This window comes from Podarcis cretensis, assembly GCF_951804945.1.
Source record: "Podarcis cretensis genome assembly, chromosome: 4".
In the NCBI taxonomy this organism is placed as follows: Eukaryota; Metazoa; Chordata; class Lepidosauria; order Squamata; family Lacertidae; genus Podarcis; species Podarcis cretensis.
The window spans coordinates 14,224,769-14,245,271 of NC_137173.1; the positions used below are offsets into that span (position 1 = coordinate 14,224,769).

Here is a 20,503-nt window from a genome sequence, read left to right on the forward strand (position 1 = left end):
CCCACACCCCCCAAATATTGTATTCAACTTGGCACCCCTGGTATGGTATGGAGGGGGGACGGTGCCCTTTGGGGTGTGGGAGGCGTTAGAGTGGGTTCCTGAAGAGGAGTGGGGTATGGCAGGCTGGTGGCAATGGTGGGGTGGTGAAGGGGGAAATGATAGGTATATAGGGAGGTGGTGTTCAAATGGCCCCTTGGAGAGGAATGGGGATGGAGGACAGGTAGGCAGCAATGGTGGGAAGGGGGAAGAAGAAGCAGGAAGGATTTGTAGGTATGTATAGAACTGCCAACCTAGCAGTTCGAAAGCATGTCAAAGTGCCAGTAGATAAATAGGTACCGCTCTGGCGGGAAGGTAAACGGCGTTTCCGTGCACTGCTCTGGTTCGCCAGAAGCGGCTTAGTCATGCTGGACACATGACCCGGAAGCTGTATGCCAGCTCTCTCAGCCAATAAAGCAAGATGAGCGCTGCAACCCCAGAGTCATCCACGACTGGACCTAATGGTCAGGGGTCCCTTTATCTATACTGAGGGTATTAAAATGGTCCCTTGTCAGACTGGTAACAATGGGCGGGGGGATAAGAAGGAAGAAGGGTAGGTAGGTGGCATTTGGGGTGGAAAGGTATTAAAATGGGTTATTGAAGAGGGATGTGTGGCAATTGCTGGGTAGGGTGTCATTTGAAGGCCAGAAAGGGGCATAGGGGGAGGGAAAAGGATACCACTGGGAGTCAAACATTTGATGAATCAGACCACTCCATCCATCTTTCTGACTGTAAGAGCTGTTTGACAGTGGGATGGACCAGAGGTGGTGGATGCTCCTTCCTTGGAGGTTTCTAAGCAGAGGTTGGATGGCCACCTGTCATGGATCCTTTAGTTGAGATTCCTGCATTGCTGGTTGTTGGGCTAGATGACCCTCAGGATTCTTTCTAACTCTACAGTTCTGGAGGGACATTCCCAGGACTACATGGAAATGCTGGGGATTGGACCTGGGATCTTCTGCATGCAGTGCAGCTGTTTGGCTACTGAGCTGTGCCCCAAATGTGTTGGAAGCTGACCCACATCAAGTCAGACCATTGGTTCATCTAGTTTAGTATTGTCCATGCTGACTGGCTGCTGCTGGCCAGGGGTTCAGATGGGGGGAGCTTGTCATTACTGCTAGAGTTGATGTGTGATCCTGGTTAAGATTTTGAGTTTAGGAAGTTGGGGAATGCAGAAGGATGCTTTCAGATCAAACTTATCAGCACAGCCCAATATTTAGTCCAAGTGGTTCTCCAAGATCTCAGGCAGAGTTCTTCCCCAACCTGCTACCTAATCTTTTTAACTGAAGGTGCAAGGGACTGCATCTTGGATATTTTTCATGCAAAACATCATATGCTCTACCACTGAGCTGTGGCCCCAGTGCATTTGCTCATACAAGCAGAGTTTGGGTCTAACAAATTTTTCGGCAGGTCAAATAGTGGTAGGCATGAAGGGGGAAAGGATCTGGCTTTGCAGACAGAGGATCTAAAGTTCAGTCCTTGACATCTTTGGGTAAAAGGATGTAAGGTTTCAGGGCTGGGAAAGACTTCTGTTGAGGACTGAGCCACTGCTGGTCAGTACTAGATGAAATTGGCCATTAGATTAGATTGTGTTGTTGTTTTTGCTTTTGAAGGATAATAGTTAATTCATTTCCGAATGTATTTGGCTGTTGTAATTAGTCCATGTTTAGATTTCTGTATCTACAAGCTGGATTTGCTATCACTTTTGGTGTCTTGCAAACATTTAATTAGTTTGCGACAGGCTGTTCGTTATGAAATAGCAAAGAGTTTGGTGCAGTTAGCAGTTAATCCCTTTGAACTTAGTGGGATTTACTTCTGAGTAAACATGCATTGAATTGTGTCCATAAACACATTTAACTGTTGGATTGTGATGTGTAATCTGAAGAAAAGCAGCATGTCTCAAAGTGTTCTTAGTTGTGTTTTTTTAAAGACTATTACAGTATGAGCTAGAGCAAGCCAATTCAATACCAGGCCCACAAACTGATTCCTTTGCCTGAATGTTCTTCAGGAGGAGTTCACAATGCCTATTGTTTCTGTTCCTTTTCTACTTTTTGTGGGAACCTTGAAGCCTGACAGGTACATAAACGTGGAAGTGAGAATGGGAGTATTATCTCTTATCTCCCTAGAGTTGGAGGCACATGGTCTTTTTGCTGAATCTAGCCCCATTGGGAATCTCACTGTGCCTCTCACACTTTTTCACTCTGAATTACTGGGGCAGGGTAGGGTTGGGGAGAAGGGGTAGCATGGAGTGGAGAGATCTGTGAGTGTGAAAAGAGAGGTTGAGTAGTGGAGATGGGGGTGGAGAGAGAGAAAATGTATGGGATTTAGAGAAAAAGGAGAATTAATTGAGAAATAGTCAATAGAAATAGGGACCTGTGGTTAGGGTAGCAGAAGGAGGATCAAACAGAAGAGGTTTGTCATGGGAGAAGGAGAAAGACAGAGCAATGTGGGGTGAGACTGCTTGTGAGTCTCTCTCAGCTCTTAGGCAGGAGGGAGGATGCCAGTTGGGTGAAAGAGACTTACAAGTACTGTATTGCTTCACTGTTAAGGAAGTGCTGTACACTATTTAGGATCACACCACAAAGGAGTGTCTCTTCTGTGTCTATGCATGTAGGTGGCGTCTTTCATGAAAGAACCAAGATGTTTTCTTGAAAGCAAGATGCATTAAGAAGAATTAATATTGTTGAATTAATAGGTTGAAGCTAGGTTTCTTTGATAAAACTGGGGTTTCTTCCCAAGTGCTGCTGTTTCTCCCCCCCCCCCCCATCATTTGATAAACATATGGTAATTTCAGATATCACTGAAGAATACATGGGTGAGAAGATGGAGATTCCCCCCCCCACACAATAGTTTTTAAAGAGAGATTTTTGTGTGCATGCTAAAAATGGATATCATTATATCCTGCGTCTTGACATGACATTCAGATAGAAGGTGCTCTCCATCTTCCATGGATCACAGAAGCTGATTCTACTTCCTTTCATCCCCAGCCTTCCCATTCTTTCAAGAACGCCCAGACTCAATGTGTGGAGACTGTGCTGTAAGAGCTCTGTCAGACATGTTTCCTCTCTGTGTTCTTTCACCCTAGATCTCTATGTCAGTGTTTCCCAATCTTGATTCTCTAGCTGTTTTTGGACTACAATTCCCATCATCCCTGGCCACTGGTCTTGCTAGGTAGGGATGATGGGAGTTGTAGTTCAAAAAAACAGCTAGAGACCCAAGGTTGGGAAACACTGCTCTAGGTTACAAAGTCCTTTTGCACCACCGCTTCCTGACTCAGACTATGCATCCATCAAGCCTATAACACACACCATCTCTCTAAGCCTCCCCACATCACAGCACACCCCATTAGATCTTCAGTTGTGTGTGCAGCATTCTCCATTAACTCCCCACCTGCTGAGATCTGAAGGGCATCTACATGGAGGTCTGTCTCCTTTCACTAGACCCAGCTACAAACTGGGATTATTTGCTTCTGTAAAGGTGACCTTCAGTAGGAGAGCATTCCAGCAAATGCTCGCCTCTCTTAGATTTCAACACTGACAGTATATTCCTGCTCTATAGGAACTAAGCTAAGGTACATCCCATTAGTGGCTGAATGGCAAAGATAATTTGGGTGAAAGTGCATTCTTTCTGGGATAGAGTGAATGAGGCATCCAGAGCTCCCTCTGCTTGCCAGTGTTATACTTTCATATGTATACTCATGAGAAGTATACTCGCTGCACTGTTGAATCTAAGCTCGTTTGGGACCTTTTTGAGTTATGTATGTGTGATTCTGGCAGGCTCTGAATTGCTGGCTTTTTGTTGAAGTCTCACCTCCTTGATATCTGTCTACTAGTGGCTTGGCTGTGGATGAAAACTGGGAAGGGGCCAGCAGGACTGGGATAGTCATTAAAAACTGGAGGGAGAGATTAACCCATTAGTGGATAGAGACCTCCTTTACCCCACTAGTGAAAGTACTTTCAAAGTAAATACCCACGCTTGCTTTCTCAGAAGTAAGTCCTATTGACATAGTTAAGGATTGCTTCCAAGTAAGTGTGCATAGGATTACAATATCAAAAGACTGAAAAGTTTTTTCCCTTTAATCCAACTCTACAATTCTATGATTCTATGACTCTAACCCGTTATATTGTAAGTTCCTTGCAAAGGCAGTTGAAACTAGTATAAACCTCCCAGTGGGAATTTAAAGATGATTCTTCAAACTGGAGCACAAGGTACTTTGTCCAGTAATCAATTAGTATGTTCTATGCAGTAGCTGCATGCTGGATTTCGAAGGGCCAGAGGAACCAGAGACCAAATTGCAAACATGCGCTGGATTATACAGAAAGTTAGAGAGTTCCAGAAAAACATCTACTTCTGCTTCATTGACTATGCAAAAGCCTTTGATTGTGTCGACCACAGCAAACTATGGCAAGTTCTTAAAGAAATGGGAGTGCCTGATCACGTCAACTGTCTCCTGAGAAATCTTTATGTAGTGATGTATGGAAGTGAGAGATGGACCATAAAGAAGGCTGATCACTGAAGAATTGATGCTTTTGAATTATGGTGCTGGAGGAGACTCTTGAGAGTCCCATGGACTGCAAGAAGATCAAACCGATCCATTCTGTAGGAAATCAGCCCTGAGTGCTCACTGGAAGGATAGATCGTGAAGCTGAGGCTCCAATACTTTGGCTACCTCATGAGAAGAGAAGACTCCCTGGAAAAGACCCTGATGTTGGGAAAGTTTGAGGGCACAAGAAGAAGGGGACGACAGAGGACGAGATGGTTGGACAGTGTTCTTGAAACTACCAGCATGAGTTTGCCCAAACTGCGGAAGGCAGTGGAAGACAGGAGTGCCTGGCGTGCTCTGGTCCATGGGGTCACGAAGAGTCAGATACAACTAAACGACTAAACAACAACAATGCAGTAGCTAAACTTTTAAACTTGTGTCTGGCTAAAATATTCCCCGTATGATCACAGTTTTGGAATGCCTGATACATTCTGGTCTGGAAGAAGTCATTTAACAGCTGCAAGAAGTTCTACAAAAATACTCACTTTGTTAGCCAAAGTTGATGAATTGGTTAGGGGTTTAATTCAAATCTCATTCTTAGAGTATGATTTCCATGTATGCCAATGTCAGCTCATTGGCAGAACAGTGAAATAAAAAATGTAATACATAAATAAACTTGGCTTATCTCTTTCAGATTGCTGCAATTCTCCGGAAACGAAAACTAGATTATTATTTGCACAAACTCCTCCCTGAGATCCTACAATCAACATCCTTTCTGACAGCAAATGGAAGTTTGTATATTGCATTTTTCTGCATTTTAAGGTTGGTTTAACTTCAATTTACATCTTTAAATAGCATTTTCTGTAATTAATGTTTACTTGTGGAATGGATTGATTTATTTGAAAAATTCTTACCTTATTCTTCAGCTGCAAAAAAGATTCGCAGATTGGCATACACATGCCAATAATAAGACTGTCCCTGCCTTTAGGCTTACAGTCTAATGCACATACAGTGGTGCCTCGCAAGACGAAATTAATCCGTTCCGCGAGTCTCTTCGTCTTGCGGTTTTTTCGTCTTGCAAAGCACGGCTATTAGCGGCTTAGCGGTTTAGCGGCTATTAACTTAGCGGCTTTAAGAAAAAGGAAACAAACTCGCAAGACGTTTCGTCTTGCAAAGCAAGCCCATAGGGAAATTCGTCTTGCGAAGCACCTCAAAAAACGGAAAACTCTTCCGTCTAGCGAGTTTTTCGTCTTGCGAGGCATTCGTCTTGCGGGGCACCACTGTACATGTAACACAAAAGAAAAAGGGATTGGGAGGAGGAAAGAAAAAAGCATGCTGATAGTGGTTAGAAAATTCTTGTGTTTTCTCTAAAAAGGAAGCAAAATCCTTGCAAACTGCTTCTTCTGTGGCTGATGGGTAGGACTAGGTTGGTCATCTCTTTAGGTGCAGCATCCCAGTGGTCCTTAGACCCCTGGTTGACATGTTTTGTCCTAATTCTCTATGTGGTTTTTTAAAAAATGAGACTACAGCTATTTTGGGAACAAGATTAATGTATCTGCTAAAATGTAACCCTCCCATCATTATTTATTATTATGTTTAGATTGCTATCCCACCCCATCCCTAGGGCTTATTTGCTGAGCTTACATTCGCATATTTTCGCTATTCTGGAGATGGCAGACAAGTGCTGTTTCCTCTTTGCTAGCTAAAAAGTGCTTACTTGCCATCAGGGGTCATCCAGTGGGATTATGAAAACAAGCCCGTTTTTCTGTTCAGGAAATGTCTCTTAACTCTTTCATTTGCACAGATCAGCAGCTTACAATGAAATATTTACCAAGTACACAATCATGTTTTGTTCTCTAGGGCATAGTGAGCTTGAGAAGTTTTTTGTTGTGTTATTTCTTCCTTTCCATGCAAACATATTTGCCACTTCAACTGTTAACATTTTGGAACAAAGTGTGGTCATTAGAGGGAAGGGGGAAGGACAATAATCAGTGCAAGGTACAGCAGTCATGCTTCTTTCCTCTTTCTGACATTATCTAACCACTAATAACAAAGGCACCCCAGATTCTTTAATATGTTGTTAGAGCTGCTAATGTGCTGTAAGAATAAAATAAAGAAATCTAAGCCCAAATAACTTTCATTCCAACCATAGTGGGGGACCATAGGTTGGTCATTCTGATGTGTATCTGTCTTGGTTGCATATGGGCCACTTAATTGACCACAGTGCAAACATGCATGAGAACATCATGCCTCCAGAGAAGGCTGCCTGCTCCATCTTGGCATGAGTCACTGTTCTAGATTTGCCTCTTTCCATTCAGGGGGGCAGTTCCATGTGAAAGATGGAGAATGGGCTGCCAGTCCTTACACATCAACCTGAAAATGGTTAGTTTTAGAGAGTTAGATAGGGAAAAGGTTTTCCTCTGATATTGGCAATTGTGTTTCCCAAGCTGTGCAAATTTATCTTTGTTTATTGGAGTGACAGCTGCCACTTCTATAGTTCAAGGTGTGAAACTGGACAACATAGTAGAAACTCATCTTTGGGTTCTTCCTAAGAACATCATGATAGTTGCATTGCCCAGAGAAACTTTGTTAAGAAATTCAGAATAATTCCCCAGCCCACAAATGTTGCTTGCATGTGCCTACGTTTGTCATTCATGAGCTAAAAGTGGGGGGAAAGAAGTTTTGTGAAGTTTCACAGCTTGCTTAGTTGTCTAGTTGACATTCCTTCCTTGGAGGTTTTTAAGCAGAAGTTGGATGGCCTTCTGTCATATATGATTTAGTTGACATTCCTGTATTGGAGGGGTTAGACTACATGACTCTCGGGGTTCCTTCCACAACTCTACAATTCTATGATTCTAACTCTTTCTTGTCCCAGGCAGTCACTCCCACTCTAAAAAATGAAAATAAGTGCATAACAAGTCAGTGGTATAAAATTCTGTGAGTGCATTGGAAATGTAATTTACCTATTGATTTGCACTTGAAACCAACCCTATTCCAAGGACCCAAAGCAGTTGCAGTATGTGCACAAATAAAATATCTAAATAGAAAACAGACCACACAAAACATATTGTCAGAGCTGCCCCTAGGTCCCAGCTCACAGAGGACCAACGCCCGATCGTCGTTATGTACAAAAGTCTTTATTGAAGTTCAACTTCCATTCCAAAGCCGCAGCGTGCAGCCCTACGTCTTAAACCCTAGACCGGCGAAGTCCCGTCTGAATCTCCTCCCCTCTGACACCAGTTTAAGATCCTAGCCCTGCTCCACCTTTTCCGTTGTTCTCTCCTCCTCTGGGTCCTCCTGCCCGCCGGGGCTTTCCCCTTTCTGGACTCTTCCGACGCTGAGTCGGCTGACTCCTCCCCCTGTCTCTGGCGGGCTTTAGGACCCGGTTCCTAATCCTCATTCTCTGCTGTCCCGCGCTCCTGTACATTTGAACTTGCCTCTCGCGCCAACCCAGTGACCTTCCTCCTGACCGTCACACTGCTTCTGTCACTGCTTCCCTCTTCCGGGATACTGCCCGGATCTGACCTCCCCTCCGTTGTCTGGCTCTCCGATGGAGGCGTGGCCAGCCCTGACTTATCTTCACTCCCTGGTGTGGAATCCTCTGCCCTCGATACCTGGGACTCTTCCCCCCCACTATGCTCTGGTGGGGAAGCTGGTCCTGATTTCCAACTGCTACTCTGGGAGTCCCTGCTGGCCCCTTGCTCCTGGAGTGTCCCCCTTGGGAATCCCCTTGCCCTGACCACTGGCGCCCCCTTCTGTGAATCTTCCGATTCGCTGGAGAGGCTCATGGAATCTCTCGGGCCACTGTCATCTTCTCCTACGCTGCCCTCAGATTCTCCCCCTTCGCTCTCCATCTCCCCTCTTCCCTGTGCTTCTGCTCCTGAACCCCTGACACATATGTTAAAATCTTAACCCTTGTCACCAGAAACCTGACCAAATTGACATGCTTTGCACTCTAGAGGAGGGGAAAGACATAGGTATAGGGAAGTCAGCTAAAGTGCCTCTTTTTGTGCTGTCGTTCCCTGCTGGTAAGAATACCCAGAAGGTAGTATTGATGCTTCTGGGAAATTACAAGGAAGGAGTTTCAAAGAAATACAGGACTCTAGGCATTTCAGTCTTTTAATGTTTAAACAAGCATCTTTTAAGTATCTCCTTTTTATTGGGCACTAGTAAACATTTTCAGCATAGGCTGAACCAGCCTACAGCTTGTCCTGTGATAACAAATATATTTTGTCACTGGGGAAATAGACGTAGTGCCTTGTAACAAAGTAATCCTTTGAAATATATTGGATGTAAAATTGATGTTCTACCTTGGGTGTTACAAGAATGAAATTTTATGAGGTTCTTTGATGTTCTTGTTAAGAAGAAACATGAGATGGCAATGGGCTGCTTTTTGCCTGATGCAGCCTTTGTATCTGTCATACTGGGCTGCATCCAGAGTTTTTGTTTTGCAAACAGCTCCTCCTGAAAGGAGGAAGAGGCAATTTTTGCTGGTTCTCCATTAAATCCCCTGTGCCCCCTTCCACACTCTCCCGGAGAGTACCCCAACACTGTGGAGCACACTTCTGGGAGGTACAGAGGGCTGAAGGAAGAGGAATTGGTGAAAATTACCTCCCCCTGTGGGGGTTTCCTATGAATGTAATTACTCTGGATCTAAGCCACTGTATATGAACAGATGTACTCTTTTACTAGATGCTGTGTATTAACCCAAAAATGTTTCTTTATGCTTTAGCATGCAGAATAACAAATATTGCACATTTTATTTCCTCAGGAGGATACTTGGAAAATTTTATTTTTGGACTCCTGGTTTTGGCGCTGCTTTGCCAGCTTCTTATGTGGCTATTCTTATTGAAAGGAAGAGCAGGTATGTGTTCATATATCCTTTACTTGCTTCCACTCTTTTACAGAAGGTGGGAGCCACTTGCATGGAGCCAAGTTGAGAATATATTGTGTCGTATGCAGCTGTCAGATGGGCAGGTACAAATAATAAAATTAATATTATTAAGAGTTTGCGGTGTGGGTAGGTAGTATACTTGAAAAAATACATGGTGGTTTTGTTTAGGGTTGCTGGTTTATACATACATGAGTGAAAATGCTCAGCTAGTTGCTGTTAAGATTCTGTTGTTTTCAGGAAGTTTTTCTAGAGGATGAGAATTCTGTGTTGTATAGGTCCAGGTATTCCCCATTACTCCTAGTCCTCATCCCTCTGCTCTTAATGTATCCTTAGCAAGAACTGTAAACGTAATGGTTGCCAGCCCTCTGCTGTGTTTATACTGTTGCTTCTCCCAGCGCTTGAAGCTGTCACCACTTAATCTCTCCATGCCTGTCTTTCTCAGGTTTGTGACCCTGCTTCATACAAATAGAAGGGACAGATGCCTAGTGCCACTCATTATTAGTCTTTCCTGGCATCCTTGCTTTCTTACCTCCTTGCCAAATAGCCACAACTTCATAAGACTGCTAGGAATTCCCACCGGAATAAATTAGTGCTTTTGTGTTCTGCTTGTTCTTGTGCAGAATCTGTATGGAGTTGTGTGACTTCTTCACACAACACATGGTTAAATGATGAATTCTGCTATCTCATGATGTGATGGTTACTGACTTAAAGGTTTTTTTACTTTTTAAAAAGGGGTTTATCCATGGCTACTTATCATGATAGCTATATGCAGCCTTCAGGACTAGAGGCAGCATGTCTTTGGATTGCGGTCGCTGGGGAAACAGCTGCCTGAGAGGGGTCTTGGCCTCATCTCCTGGCTGTGGACTTCCATTCTGGGAAACAGGATGTGGGGCTAGTTAGACTTTTGGTGTAAGCATTTAGGTTCTTACATGTATGTGTTAACCTACTCTCTAATTTAACTTCATCACTTTTTAAAGAAAAGATGTTTGTATAATGGCTGAATCAAAAAATTCTGGGGGAATTGTTACTCTGTGAGGAGTAAACTGCAGTGCCCAGGGTTCGTAGAGGGAGGGGGGTATGCTTTGAATGAGCAGCCTTACTCTTTATAGTAGTACCTCGGGTTACGAACTTAATTTGTTCCGGAGGTCTGTTCTTAATTCGAAACTGTTCTTAACCTGAAGTGCACTTTCGCTAATGGGGCCTCCTACTGCTGCTGCCGCCGTGCAGTTTCCATTCTCATCCTGGGGCAAAGTTCTCAACCCGAGATAATACTTCCGGGTTAGCAAAGTTTATAACCTGAAGTGTTTGTAACCCGAAGCGTTTGTAACCTGAGGGACCACTGTACTTTACTTCTCTGGAGTGGCAGGTTTCACAGAGGACCTTCTTCAAGAACCCTGGCTTTGTAAGAATCCTCAGAACATACAATCTGACTTTCTTGCTCCATGATTTGACACACCCTGCAGCTTTCCCATACATTTCCCTGGTCCAGATATCATGAAAGTACTCTTCATATTACTCCATTTGACCTCTACACATATCTGAGACGCCCGCCTGCCCTTCTCCAGTCTCCTGCTTCTCCCACGACTCCTAAAGATGTCCTTAGGAATGAAGTCCTCCTTTTCCCCTCCTGCTGTGCTCATGTTGTTCTCATCCATAGCTGCTCTTTACAACTGAAGGAGTCACTAGATAGGGCGAAAGGGATTAGTGGGAACAGGTGCAGTATTCATGAACTGCCGCTAAGGTCCTTGAAAGGAAATAGGCCTGGCAAGAAGCTGGTATAAAGAGATTGCCAAGAACTGGAGAAGGAAAATGGGCAGACTGTCCATTCTCCCCCTCCCCACACAGTTTGTTTTCGCTCTGTTGGTCTGTACCATTTATCTCTTAAAATATGAGCATGCAAGTATGGGAACCCTGCAAAATTTGCAGGGAGAGTTCATTGCGGGAAACCAGCCGTCTCTCTCCCCATATGGTCCTCTCTGTGCAAAGGGAATCAGAGTCCTCCCTTCTCCAAAGCAACTGCAGAGAGCAACGTCTGTGTCCAGTTTCCCCTCTCTCTTTACCCAGACCATTTTGGAGGAGAAAACAAGGTCAGATTCTGCCCTGAAGTGACCGTTGCAGGGGGCGGGGAGATGACTCTTGCAGCTCCTTGTGTTGGCTTGGGGAAATGAGCTGTGCTTTCTTCCAGTGTGGTGTAGTGGTTAAGAGTGGTAGTCTCGTAATCTGGGGAACCGGGTTCGCGTCTCCGCTCCTCCACATGCAGCTGCTGGGTGACCTTGGGCCAGTCACACTTCTTTGAAGTCTCTCAGCCCCACTTACCTCACAGAGTGTTTGTTGTGGGGGAGGAAGGGAAAGGAGAATGTTAGCCGCTTTGAGACTACTTAAAGGGAGTGAAAGGCGGGATATCAAATCCAAACTCTTCTTCTTCTTCTTCTTCTTCATCCAGCATGGTTAAGCTCTTGTCCCTTCTCAGACCTAGTGCCTGCTTACTGCCCTCTTTTGCTGATAACATTTCTGCAAGGGTAGGGGTGTGTTTGGTCTCCTTCTTTGCCCTGACCTCTGCATTAGAACTCCCAGTTTGTTGTTATTTTGGAATATGCTATCTTGAGTTCCAAGGAAGAAAAATGGTCAGCGAAATAAATAGCCCCGGGAGTCCACCGGCCCCTCACTTTCCTCTACAGCACGTGCAGGAACGGCCTTCTCTGGATCTCATCCGCTTCATCTGCCGGAGCCTGTCTTCTGACACAGGGGAAAGTTCCTCACTCAACCAGTCCATGACATTGCTCCACCCCTCAGCCTCTGTCCCCACAAGCCCCTTCCTCCTACCTGATCTGGTTCCACAGCTGCTGCTTCCCTTCTGCCCCCATGAAAAGGTGGATCAGGAAGTCTTGCCGGCATCATTCTGTCACCTGCAAGAGAAAAAAGGTAAGCAGGATGCCAGGAGTGCCACCTTCTCTCACAGGTGAAACAGGGCATCTCTAACCACAGATGGGCCTTTGAGAAAGCCTTACCTGCTGAGTGCATTTGGAGGTTGGTGCCCATTTCATATGTTAGTTGTGCAGAAATACACCTCCGCTCCTTTGGACCCTTGGCCCCAACAGTCCCCCCCCTCAAAAAGATGAATAGAACCCACAGATTAGTTGGAAAACCAACAGAATGAGAACAAAAGGAGAGAGAAAAACCACCGTCCTCCTTACTCAGTGGCCTCATTGGTGTCCAGCGGAGCCTGAGGTCCTTACTTCCTATAAATCTTCTATGATGATGTCATTTGGATGGAAGAGAAGGAAAATGAGAGGCAGAATTTTTCCACAGGCCTTTATTCACCACATTTATACCCATCCTTCAGCCAAACGTCCCAGGTTGGAAATGTAGCTGGAGTCAGTCTGAGTGCTGCCCTCCCAGGCCAGGTGGGAAAGGCCTGTCAGACAGGGAGCAGGTCATACAGGACTCCCAGCAAGAACGCCTGGGAGGTGGGTCTTGGTTTCCAGCCATGGAAACCGTTCTTGGTCCATTGAAACTAGTCTTTGGAGTTTCAGTCTAGGCTCTTGTACTACTAACCCAACTGTACGCTTGTGAAACATGGACCACTTATAAAAGCCATCTCCAACTCCTTGAACGATTCCATCAACGGTGTCTCCCAAAAATGTGACACATCACTTGGGAAGACAGGCAAACGAATACCAGTGTCCTGGAAGAAGCAAAGATCACCAGTGTCAAAGCAATGATTCTTCAACACCAACTTCGTTGGACTGGTCATGTGGTTCGGATGCCTGATTATTGTCTTCCAAAGCAGCTACTCTATTCCAAACTTAAGAATGGAAAGCGTAATGCTGGTGGTCAACAAAAGAGGTTTAAAGACTCTCTCAAGGCTAATCTAAAAACATGTTGTATAAACACCAATGGCTGGGAAACACTTGCCTGTGAGCGCTCCGATTGGAGAACAGCCGTTACCAAAGGTGTCATGGGCTTTGAAGATGCTCAAACTCAGGACGCAAGGGGGAAACGAGCTAAGAGGAAGGCACACTTGGCAAACCCTCACTGTGATCAACTCCTGCCCGGAAACCAATGTCCCAATGTGGAAGGATGTGTGGATCCAGAATTGGCCTCCACAGTCACTTATGGACTCATGGTTAAAACTCACTGTTCATGGAAGTCAATCTTACTCGGCTACAAGTGATCACAAAAGAAGAAGAAGAACTATTCTTTGCTATGTGTATCTTGTTCAAGGTTACCTAGTATCTAGTCGTAGCACTTGCCTACTCTTGCAGCCGGAAAACCTTCAAATATTCATATAAAAGCAATATAACATCAGATTGACACCATTCCAATGCTGTTTTGCTCAGAAGGAAGATGGCTACCAGAGGAGGCACTTGGGATATGGCATGGGGCAGCCATCATCCCTGAAGCATGAGACCCCATGCACAGCAACCCTTCTGCCTGGGTGGTAATCACTGCCCTCCTGGTCTCTGAGTGCTAGACAGGTTGCCATCTCAAGGACAAGAGTGGATCCAACCTACATGGTTTGGGGACTTGGCCAGGACAATAGGGGGTACTCAACTTGGTTGAGAAACAGGAACATGTACCGTATTTTTCCTTCTATAACACGCAGATTTTTTCTCCTAAAAAGGAAGGGGAAATGTCTGTGCGTGTTATTGAGCGAATGTGTGGTCCCTGGAGCCAATTGGTGCAAGGGGAGGCAAAAAAAAGCAGGCAAAAATCAAACCACGCGCGCGTCTCCTAGAAGGGAAACTTGAAAAGAGGAAGCAGCTGCTTTCCTGCATTCTGCCTCAGGGTCTTACTGCCCACCCGTCTCTGTTTCCTTGCTGTGTTTGCTCAAACGGAACAAAGAGCAGGGAAAGCCCCTCCCCTCCAGGCAAGCAGAGGGGAAAGCTGAAAACATGCAGGAGGGAGAGAGAGAGAGAGAGAGCTGGCTGGCTTGGGTGGGTAGGTGAGGGAAAACTTTTGCCTTCCTTTCCTCCCTACCCCTCTCCTGCATTCTTAGCCAGCTGCTTCTCTGCACACCCCTCTCCTGCTCCTTGTCCCTTCTGTGTTTTTCCTTCCCTCCCCACTTAAAATGTGGTTAAAAAGCATGGATCCTCAGGATCTTTGCATTGGGTCAGCCCAAATTCACCATCAGATCACATAGCATGTCCATGGCTACAGCCTGCCCCCCAAAAATCACGCACCCACTGTTGCCTGGGGCTGCAATGGTGCAAAAACATGGTTAAAAAGCATGGATCTACATGGATCCTCAGGATCTTTGCATTGGGTCAGCCCAAATTCACCATCAGATCACATAACATGTCCATGGCTACAGCCTGCCCCCCAAAAACCACACACCCACTGTTGCCTGGGGCTGCAATGGTGCAAAAACGTGGTTAAAAAGCATGGATCTACATGGATCCTCAGGATCTTTGCATTCAGTCACCCCAAATTCACCATCAGATCACATAGCATGTCCATGGTTACAGCCTGCCCCCCAAAAATCCCGCACCCACTGTTGCCTGGGGCTGCAATGGTGCAAAAACGTGGTTACAAAACATGGATCCACATGGATCCTCAGGATCTTTGCATTGGGTCAGCCCAAATTCACCATCAGAGCACATAGCATGTCCATGGCTACAGCCTGCCCCCCAAAAATCACGCACCCACTGTTGCCTGGGGCTGCAATGGTGTAAAAACGTGGTTACAAAGCATGGATCCACAGGGATTCTCAGGATTTTTGCATTGGGTCACCACAAATTCACCATCAGATCACATGTCTGTGGCCACAGCATGAAGCACAAAAATGATACATCCACTGTTTCATTCAGATTGTTTTTTCCCTTGTTTTCCTCCTCTAAAAACGATGTGCGTGTTATGGTCAGGTGCGTGTTATAGAGCGAAAAATACGGTATATATTTTCCTTTGTTTTACTTAATGGGTGTAAGGTGGAGGTCAAGGGAGGGACAGGGGCAAACCTGTTACTCAGGTTTCTGCCAGAAAAACACTCCCAGTTTGTGACACAGATGTGATGTATGTATGACATTTTATTAAAAGGTGGTGTGGGTACAATTGGCTTCTTTCTGCTTCTTCCATGTGGTATTTGGAAGTCCTGTTGCAACAGTTCATTGAACAAAGACCAGGCCTCTCCAGAGAGCCAAGGCTGTACAGGAGACCCCAGGACTCACATTCCCCCCCCCCCGCCAGACGAAGAGAAAGGGAAGGAATGCTACTTACAGTTTGCCCATTTTGTCGAGGAAAAGATCCCATCCTCCTCTCTAGCTAGCTATCTAGCATGCCCACCCAAGCCTAACTCTGACCCCACCCCGACCCCTGCCCTAAGCATACACCTAACCCCCACCCTAAGTCTACACTTAACCCTACTACTTTATGTTCAAAATAAAAATATACAAAATAAATACAAAATATGCACAGATGTGCACAAAAAATATAAAATGAAAAACAAAATAAAAATATTAAAATAAAGAACAATAAAATAAAATAAAAGTGTTAAAATATAAAATTAAAAGAATAAAGGAAAATCAAAATAAATCAAATAAAAGTAATAAATGAAATAAAAATGAAAATAAGAAAATGAAAAAATAACAATTCACTAATCTTCCACCTAATTTCCACTAACGGCCACTAACTCCTCTCTCCTCCGCTCCCTCACTACTAATAGCCTCCTCCAAGTCTGTGGCTTTTAAAGGAGAAGCAAGAGATGTCACAAAGGAGGGTGGGTCCTTGTCACCGTGGCAACCCCCCCCCCACCTGGACCTGGGCCCAGCCTGGCTCCTCCTGAGAGGTGATGCTCCTCTATCAGAACTCAGAGGCACCTGCTGTTCCGCCTGCAGCTGGATTCATGGATGTATTTCTCCAAACTCCTCCTCCTAGAATCTAAAAATCTTCGGAAGGTGACTACCCATTCCTACTGTTCAATGTTCCTGAAGGGAAAATGACACAGACGGCTAAGGCCAATTTTTGAAGAGAGTACTGCTCCTGCTTGCTCCTGTTTCTAATGGTTGAAACCAATTAAACTTTCCTTTTTTCATTAACCGCTTTTCAGATGGTGGGCTTGATAGGGTTCCTGAAAGTTAGCTTCTTTGACGCTATCACTCCAATTGGCTTTACTGTTTCATTCCTCAAGGAAAATCAGGACAGCTTTCGGCATCTCTGCCAAGGACAATTTGAACTTCTTTTTATTGCACGTCTAAAACTAAGGAAAAAGAAATGTTGCTTGGAAAAATACACACATTGTTAAGAATAAGCCAGAGCTTGGCAGTAGATTTTCACACCGCCCCCCAAGAAGCATTAAAAGAACTGCTCCCGTTAACACCCTTTCCCCACCCCTCCAAATTATCCCTCCTTAAGGTGGCTTAATGTAACATGATAACCACTTGGGAGACTACAAGAATTTTTTTCCAGGGTGGCAACTCCGTAACCCATTTTGTCTCTTATTAGCTCTTATGGGGTAACCCCCCTGCTTGGTTTGCCCTGGCACCCTTCTTGTGTTTGGGTCAAGTGTTTGTTACTTGCGAAGAAATGGAGTATTTCCCCCACTGCAAACTGTGGTCAGGGTAATATGGAAATAGTGGATAATTTCTGGGCAAGCAACTTGTGGATTTTGATGCAAATGTTCACTTTACTGCTCCTTTTGTGTGGTGTTGAGTAATAGTAATATTAAACCCTGAAAAATATCTTAACTCCAGGGCACTGGTCTCGGTTTAACCATGATTTTGGGGCACTGAAACAAGATTTGCTTGCAAAGGAAATAAGGTGTTTATTAATGAATCCAGAATTGTGTTGAAGTCCATTTCCAGACACCTGGTTCAGAAGCAGATTAGGTTCAAGGTGGTTAGCTAAGCTTGTAATTTCATAGAATCCCCTCACTTTTGGTCCTCTTTATCCAAGTTTGTGGGTTTTCTTTTCTTTTCTAAAAAATGCTCAATAAAGCTCCCATCATTACAGCTTTTCAGTATGGAGTTTTGAGCTCTTGTGCAGTGCAAGTTCTTATCTCTTCTGCTCAGGCGCGGAAGTCTGGTTGTCTAGCAGGGAAACATTCAGGCTTATACTTGGGTGAGCTAACTTGTTGTTATTCATTAATAGCACAGACCTTTACACCTCTCAACTGGTCAGAGTAGGGGCTGCTATTGGAAAAAAACTGATCAGAATGAGTGAAGAAGTGAGGGTGGATAGAGGAGGGGAAGGCAAGGTGATGCTGAAGTTGATTGCTAGTTCCCAGTTAGTTATTTGCTGAAATTTGAAATGTTGAAAAAAGAACTGGAATGTATATGTCCTTGAACCCAGAAGCAAACTTTGGAATACCCCTATCATATATCTCCATGACTGTGGGATAGTTGCTTTCTAATTGCACAATACTTTTCCTCCAGTGTGTTTAGAGGCCGGTATAAATTACACAGATTTATTTGACAGATAAATGGCTATTCAAATTATGGGAGGAGCAAGGAATTATGCAGAGCACTGAAGATTTTTGCTGCTCCCCACCCACTGTTCATTTTATACAAACACCCTTCTGGCTAGTGAGATTATTGCCAGCGTTGGCCAGATGCTTGCAAGCCTACTTTTAAAAGGGCTTAATAAAACAAACAACCTCAACCCCCCCCCAATTTTGTTAGGAGCGGGAATTCTCTGCTCATTTCAAATTTGGTGCAATTTCTGTACTTTTGAGAAATGGTGGCTTTCCAGAAGGTTGTATCCAGCTAAATTAAATCAGATTCACTGGAATGGATGGATTTATGTTAGTACTGTAACCCATTTCAGTGGGTCTAATTTGTGCAGGACTGAATTGGATCCAGTCCTACGTGAAATCACCAAACATCTTCATATTTTTTAAAATGGCTCTTTCTCTCTCATCATGCCAAATAGGTCAAAAGAGGGGAAAATAAACAAACAGTAATTGTTTTACTTTAAAATTCTTAAATATGTTTCTGGCCTTTTAAACGTATCTAGCAGCTGGTAACAAATAATCACTTAATCTCTTCCCAGTGGGCACTCTATTTTAAGTTCCCTGTAGGCATTTGCTTACAGAGCATCCATATCAGACTGAGTTCAGGAATGAAATGCTTGTAAATTAGACCTCCATTGTAAGTGTTGATGTGTTTAGGTTCTGGGCCAGAGTACTGTATACAAATTGTATCTTTAGAAAAATGTAGGGAACATTGAAGGCAAGCTAGCGAATGGCTAAAAGCCTTCTGTTTTTCCTTCAGTTAGTTGACACTGAAATTGCCATGATTGTCAACATAATCAAAGCTGTTCATAAACCACAGTAATCTGGCAGTGGGTTTGTGCTTTCAAATTGATTACCTTGAAATCAGCCAAAATGTTTTATTCTCTTTTCTGTTAAGAAAGAAAAAGCTGTTGCCTGTCTCTTCATATGCAACCTGCAGTGTAATCCTAAGCATGTTTGCTCAGATGCAAGTTTCATGGTTTCATGCTGTTCAATAAGACTGTAATAGGACCCTTCTGCTGGGTCAGACCACTCACCGCATCTATCTCAATGTTGTCTACATGGACTGGCAGTGGCTCTCCAGGGTTTCAGGCTGGGCATCCCTTCCAGCCCTACCTGGGATTGAGCCTGGGATCTGTGTACAAATCGCACTCATTCTCTGAGCCATGGCCCTTTGCGCTTACTCAAACTTACGTTTATATCATTTACATCATTGTATATTAGCAAATTTTCTGTTACTATGCTGGGTAGGTTATTTTTGGAGGAAAGACTTGTACATTGCAAGAACTAGCATTTTTTTGCTTTTAGGTTGCTATTGAAAGTGTATCTTTGAAAGAGGGCTTTCCTTTAAGACTGATTCACCCATTTTCTATTGGAAGCTTGTAATTTAATGCTATTAAGGTCTTGTATAGTGGTACCTCAGTTCCTGAACACCTCCGTTGTCGTACATTTCAGTTCTCAAATGCCGTAAACCCGGAAGTAAATGCTTTTGTTTTTGACTGTTTTTCGGAATCTGAACATGCGACACAGCTTTTGCTGAGTGCAAGAAGCTCTTGCAACCAATGGGAAGCCATGCCTCGGTTTTTGAATGTTTTGGAAGCCAAATGGTCTTCTAGAATGGATTACATTCGAGAACTGAGGTACCACTGTACTTAATTTTCTCTCCATATGTATTTGTTCTATATATGTTGTTTTTTTCCTTTTTGTTTTACTATATATTTTGTTCTTTTGATATATGTGTTGCAGCATGGAAACAGGTTGGGAAGCACTTTAGAAACCTTTCAATAATAAACCAACCCCTGGAGTGCATCCATGCACAGATCCAAGGCAACACATACATGGTGGAATCTGCATCAGTGAGGACTAGCCCAGTCTACTTGATGTCAATCTTGCAGAACCTATTTTCCATCCACTTCAACAGGGAGATGCTTGGGGTGATAGGTGTACCTTGTGATCTCAGCTGTTGAGAGCCATCCTTGCACCTATCTGCACAGCTGCTGCTTCAGTTGGGTTTCTTGATGATGCTAGAGTTTGAAAGACGTTTGGGACCCAGGTTTTCCACTTGTAAATTAAGAGGAAGTGGTGAAATTCCTGTTTGTCAGTTTCACCTCTCCATTTCCCAGAGAGCCTGCTTTGGAGATGACTGAGTTGGGCCACAAAGGAGGGAGTGCTTTTCTCCTCCTTTTTCTATTGGAGAAGAAGGGTAAAGGCACATCTTCTCTCTGTTTTGGTATTCTAGCGTTACGTTCTAGCGCAATTAAAGGTTTGTAAAATATTTGGTGCATCTCTCTGTGTCCCTCTTTCCCCCTGCAAATGAATCATACTAACAAGTCAGGCAGCACCTAGATCCAAGATAGGGGTGCTAAATGTAAGCGTTCATTTTAAATCTGCTACCTAGTCCGAGACCATGTCATTTTTAGCCTAGCAATGCAAATGGAGTTGCATGTTGTATAAGAGCAAAGTGCTAATTTTAACACAGTTTGAGGAAAGGCAATTAGATCTCTCCAGAAGTTAATTGTGTATTCTTTTGCCTAATGAGCCTAGCCCTTTACGCTTTTCCTTGGTTAATTACACCACTATGAACTGGAGAAAAGAAACCTAATTATAGCTAAACAAAATAAAGATCTAGAGTGGTTTTGAAGGGACC

General features: G+C 44.1%; 1 protein-coding gene and 2 long non-coding RNA genes across 4 annotated transcripts in view; 2 read left to right on the forward strand and 1 right to left on the reverse strand.

Annotated features, from left to right (window-relative positions):
- LOC307215208 overlaps positions 1-20,503 on the reverse strand; it is a 446,900-nt gene that overhangs the window by 58,430 nt on the left and 367,967 nt on the right. The window lies entirely within an intron of this gene.
- The window catches only part of TMEM135 (transmembrane protein 135), a 174,773-nt gene that overhangs the window by 497 nt on the left and 153,773 nt on the right, over positions 1-20,503 (forward strand). For both annotated transcript variants that reach the window (XR_013838253.1, XM_079973923.1), the window contains exons 2-3: positions 5,211-5,338; positions 9,288-9,380. Coding sequence is in view for 1 of the 2 variants with exons in the window: in XM_079973923.1 (XP_079830049.1) it covers positions 5,211-5,338; positions 9,288-9,380 (221 nt within the window). In the remaining variant the exon portion in view is untranslated. The remainder of the gene's footprint in view (positions 1-5,210; positions 5,339-9,287; positions 9,381-20,503) is intronic.
- On the forward strand, positions 15,988-16,830 carry LOC307215128. The gene is made up of 2 exons (XR_013838295.1): positions 15,988-16,303; positions 16,456-16,830. It is a non-coding gene; the product is annotated as an uncharacterized lncRNA (long non-coding RNA).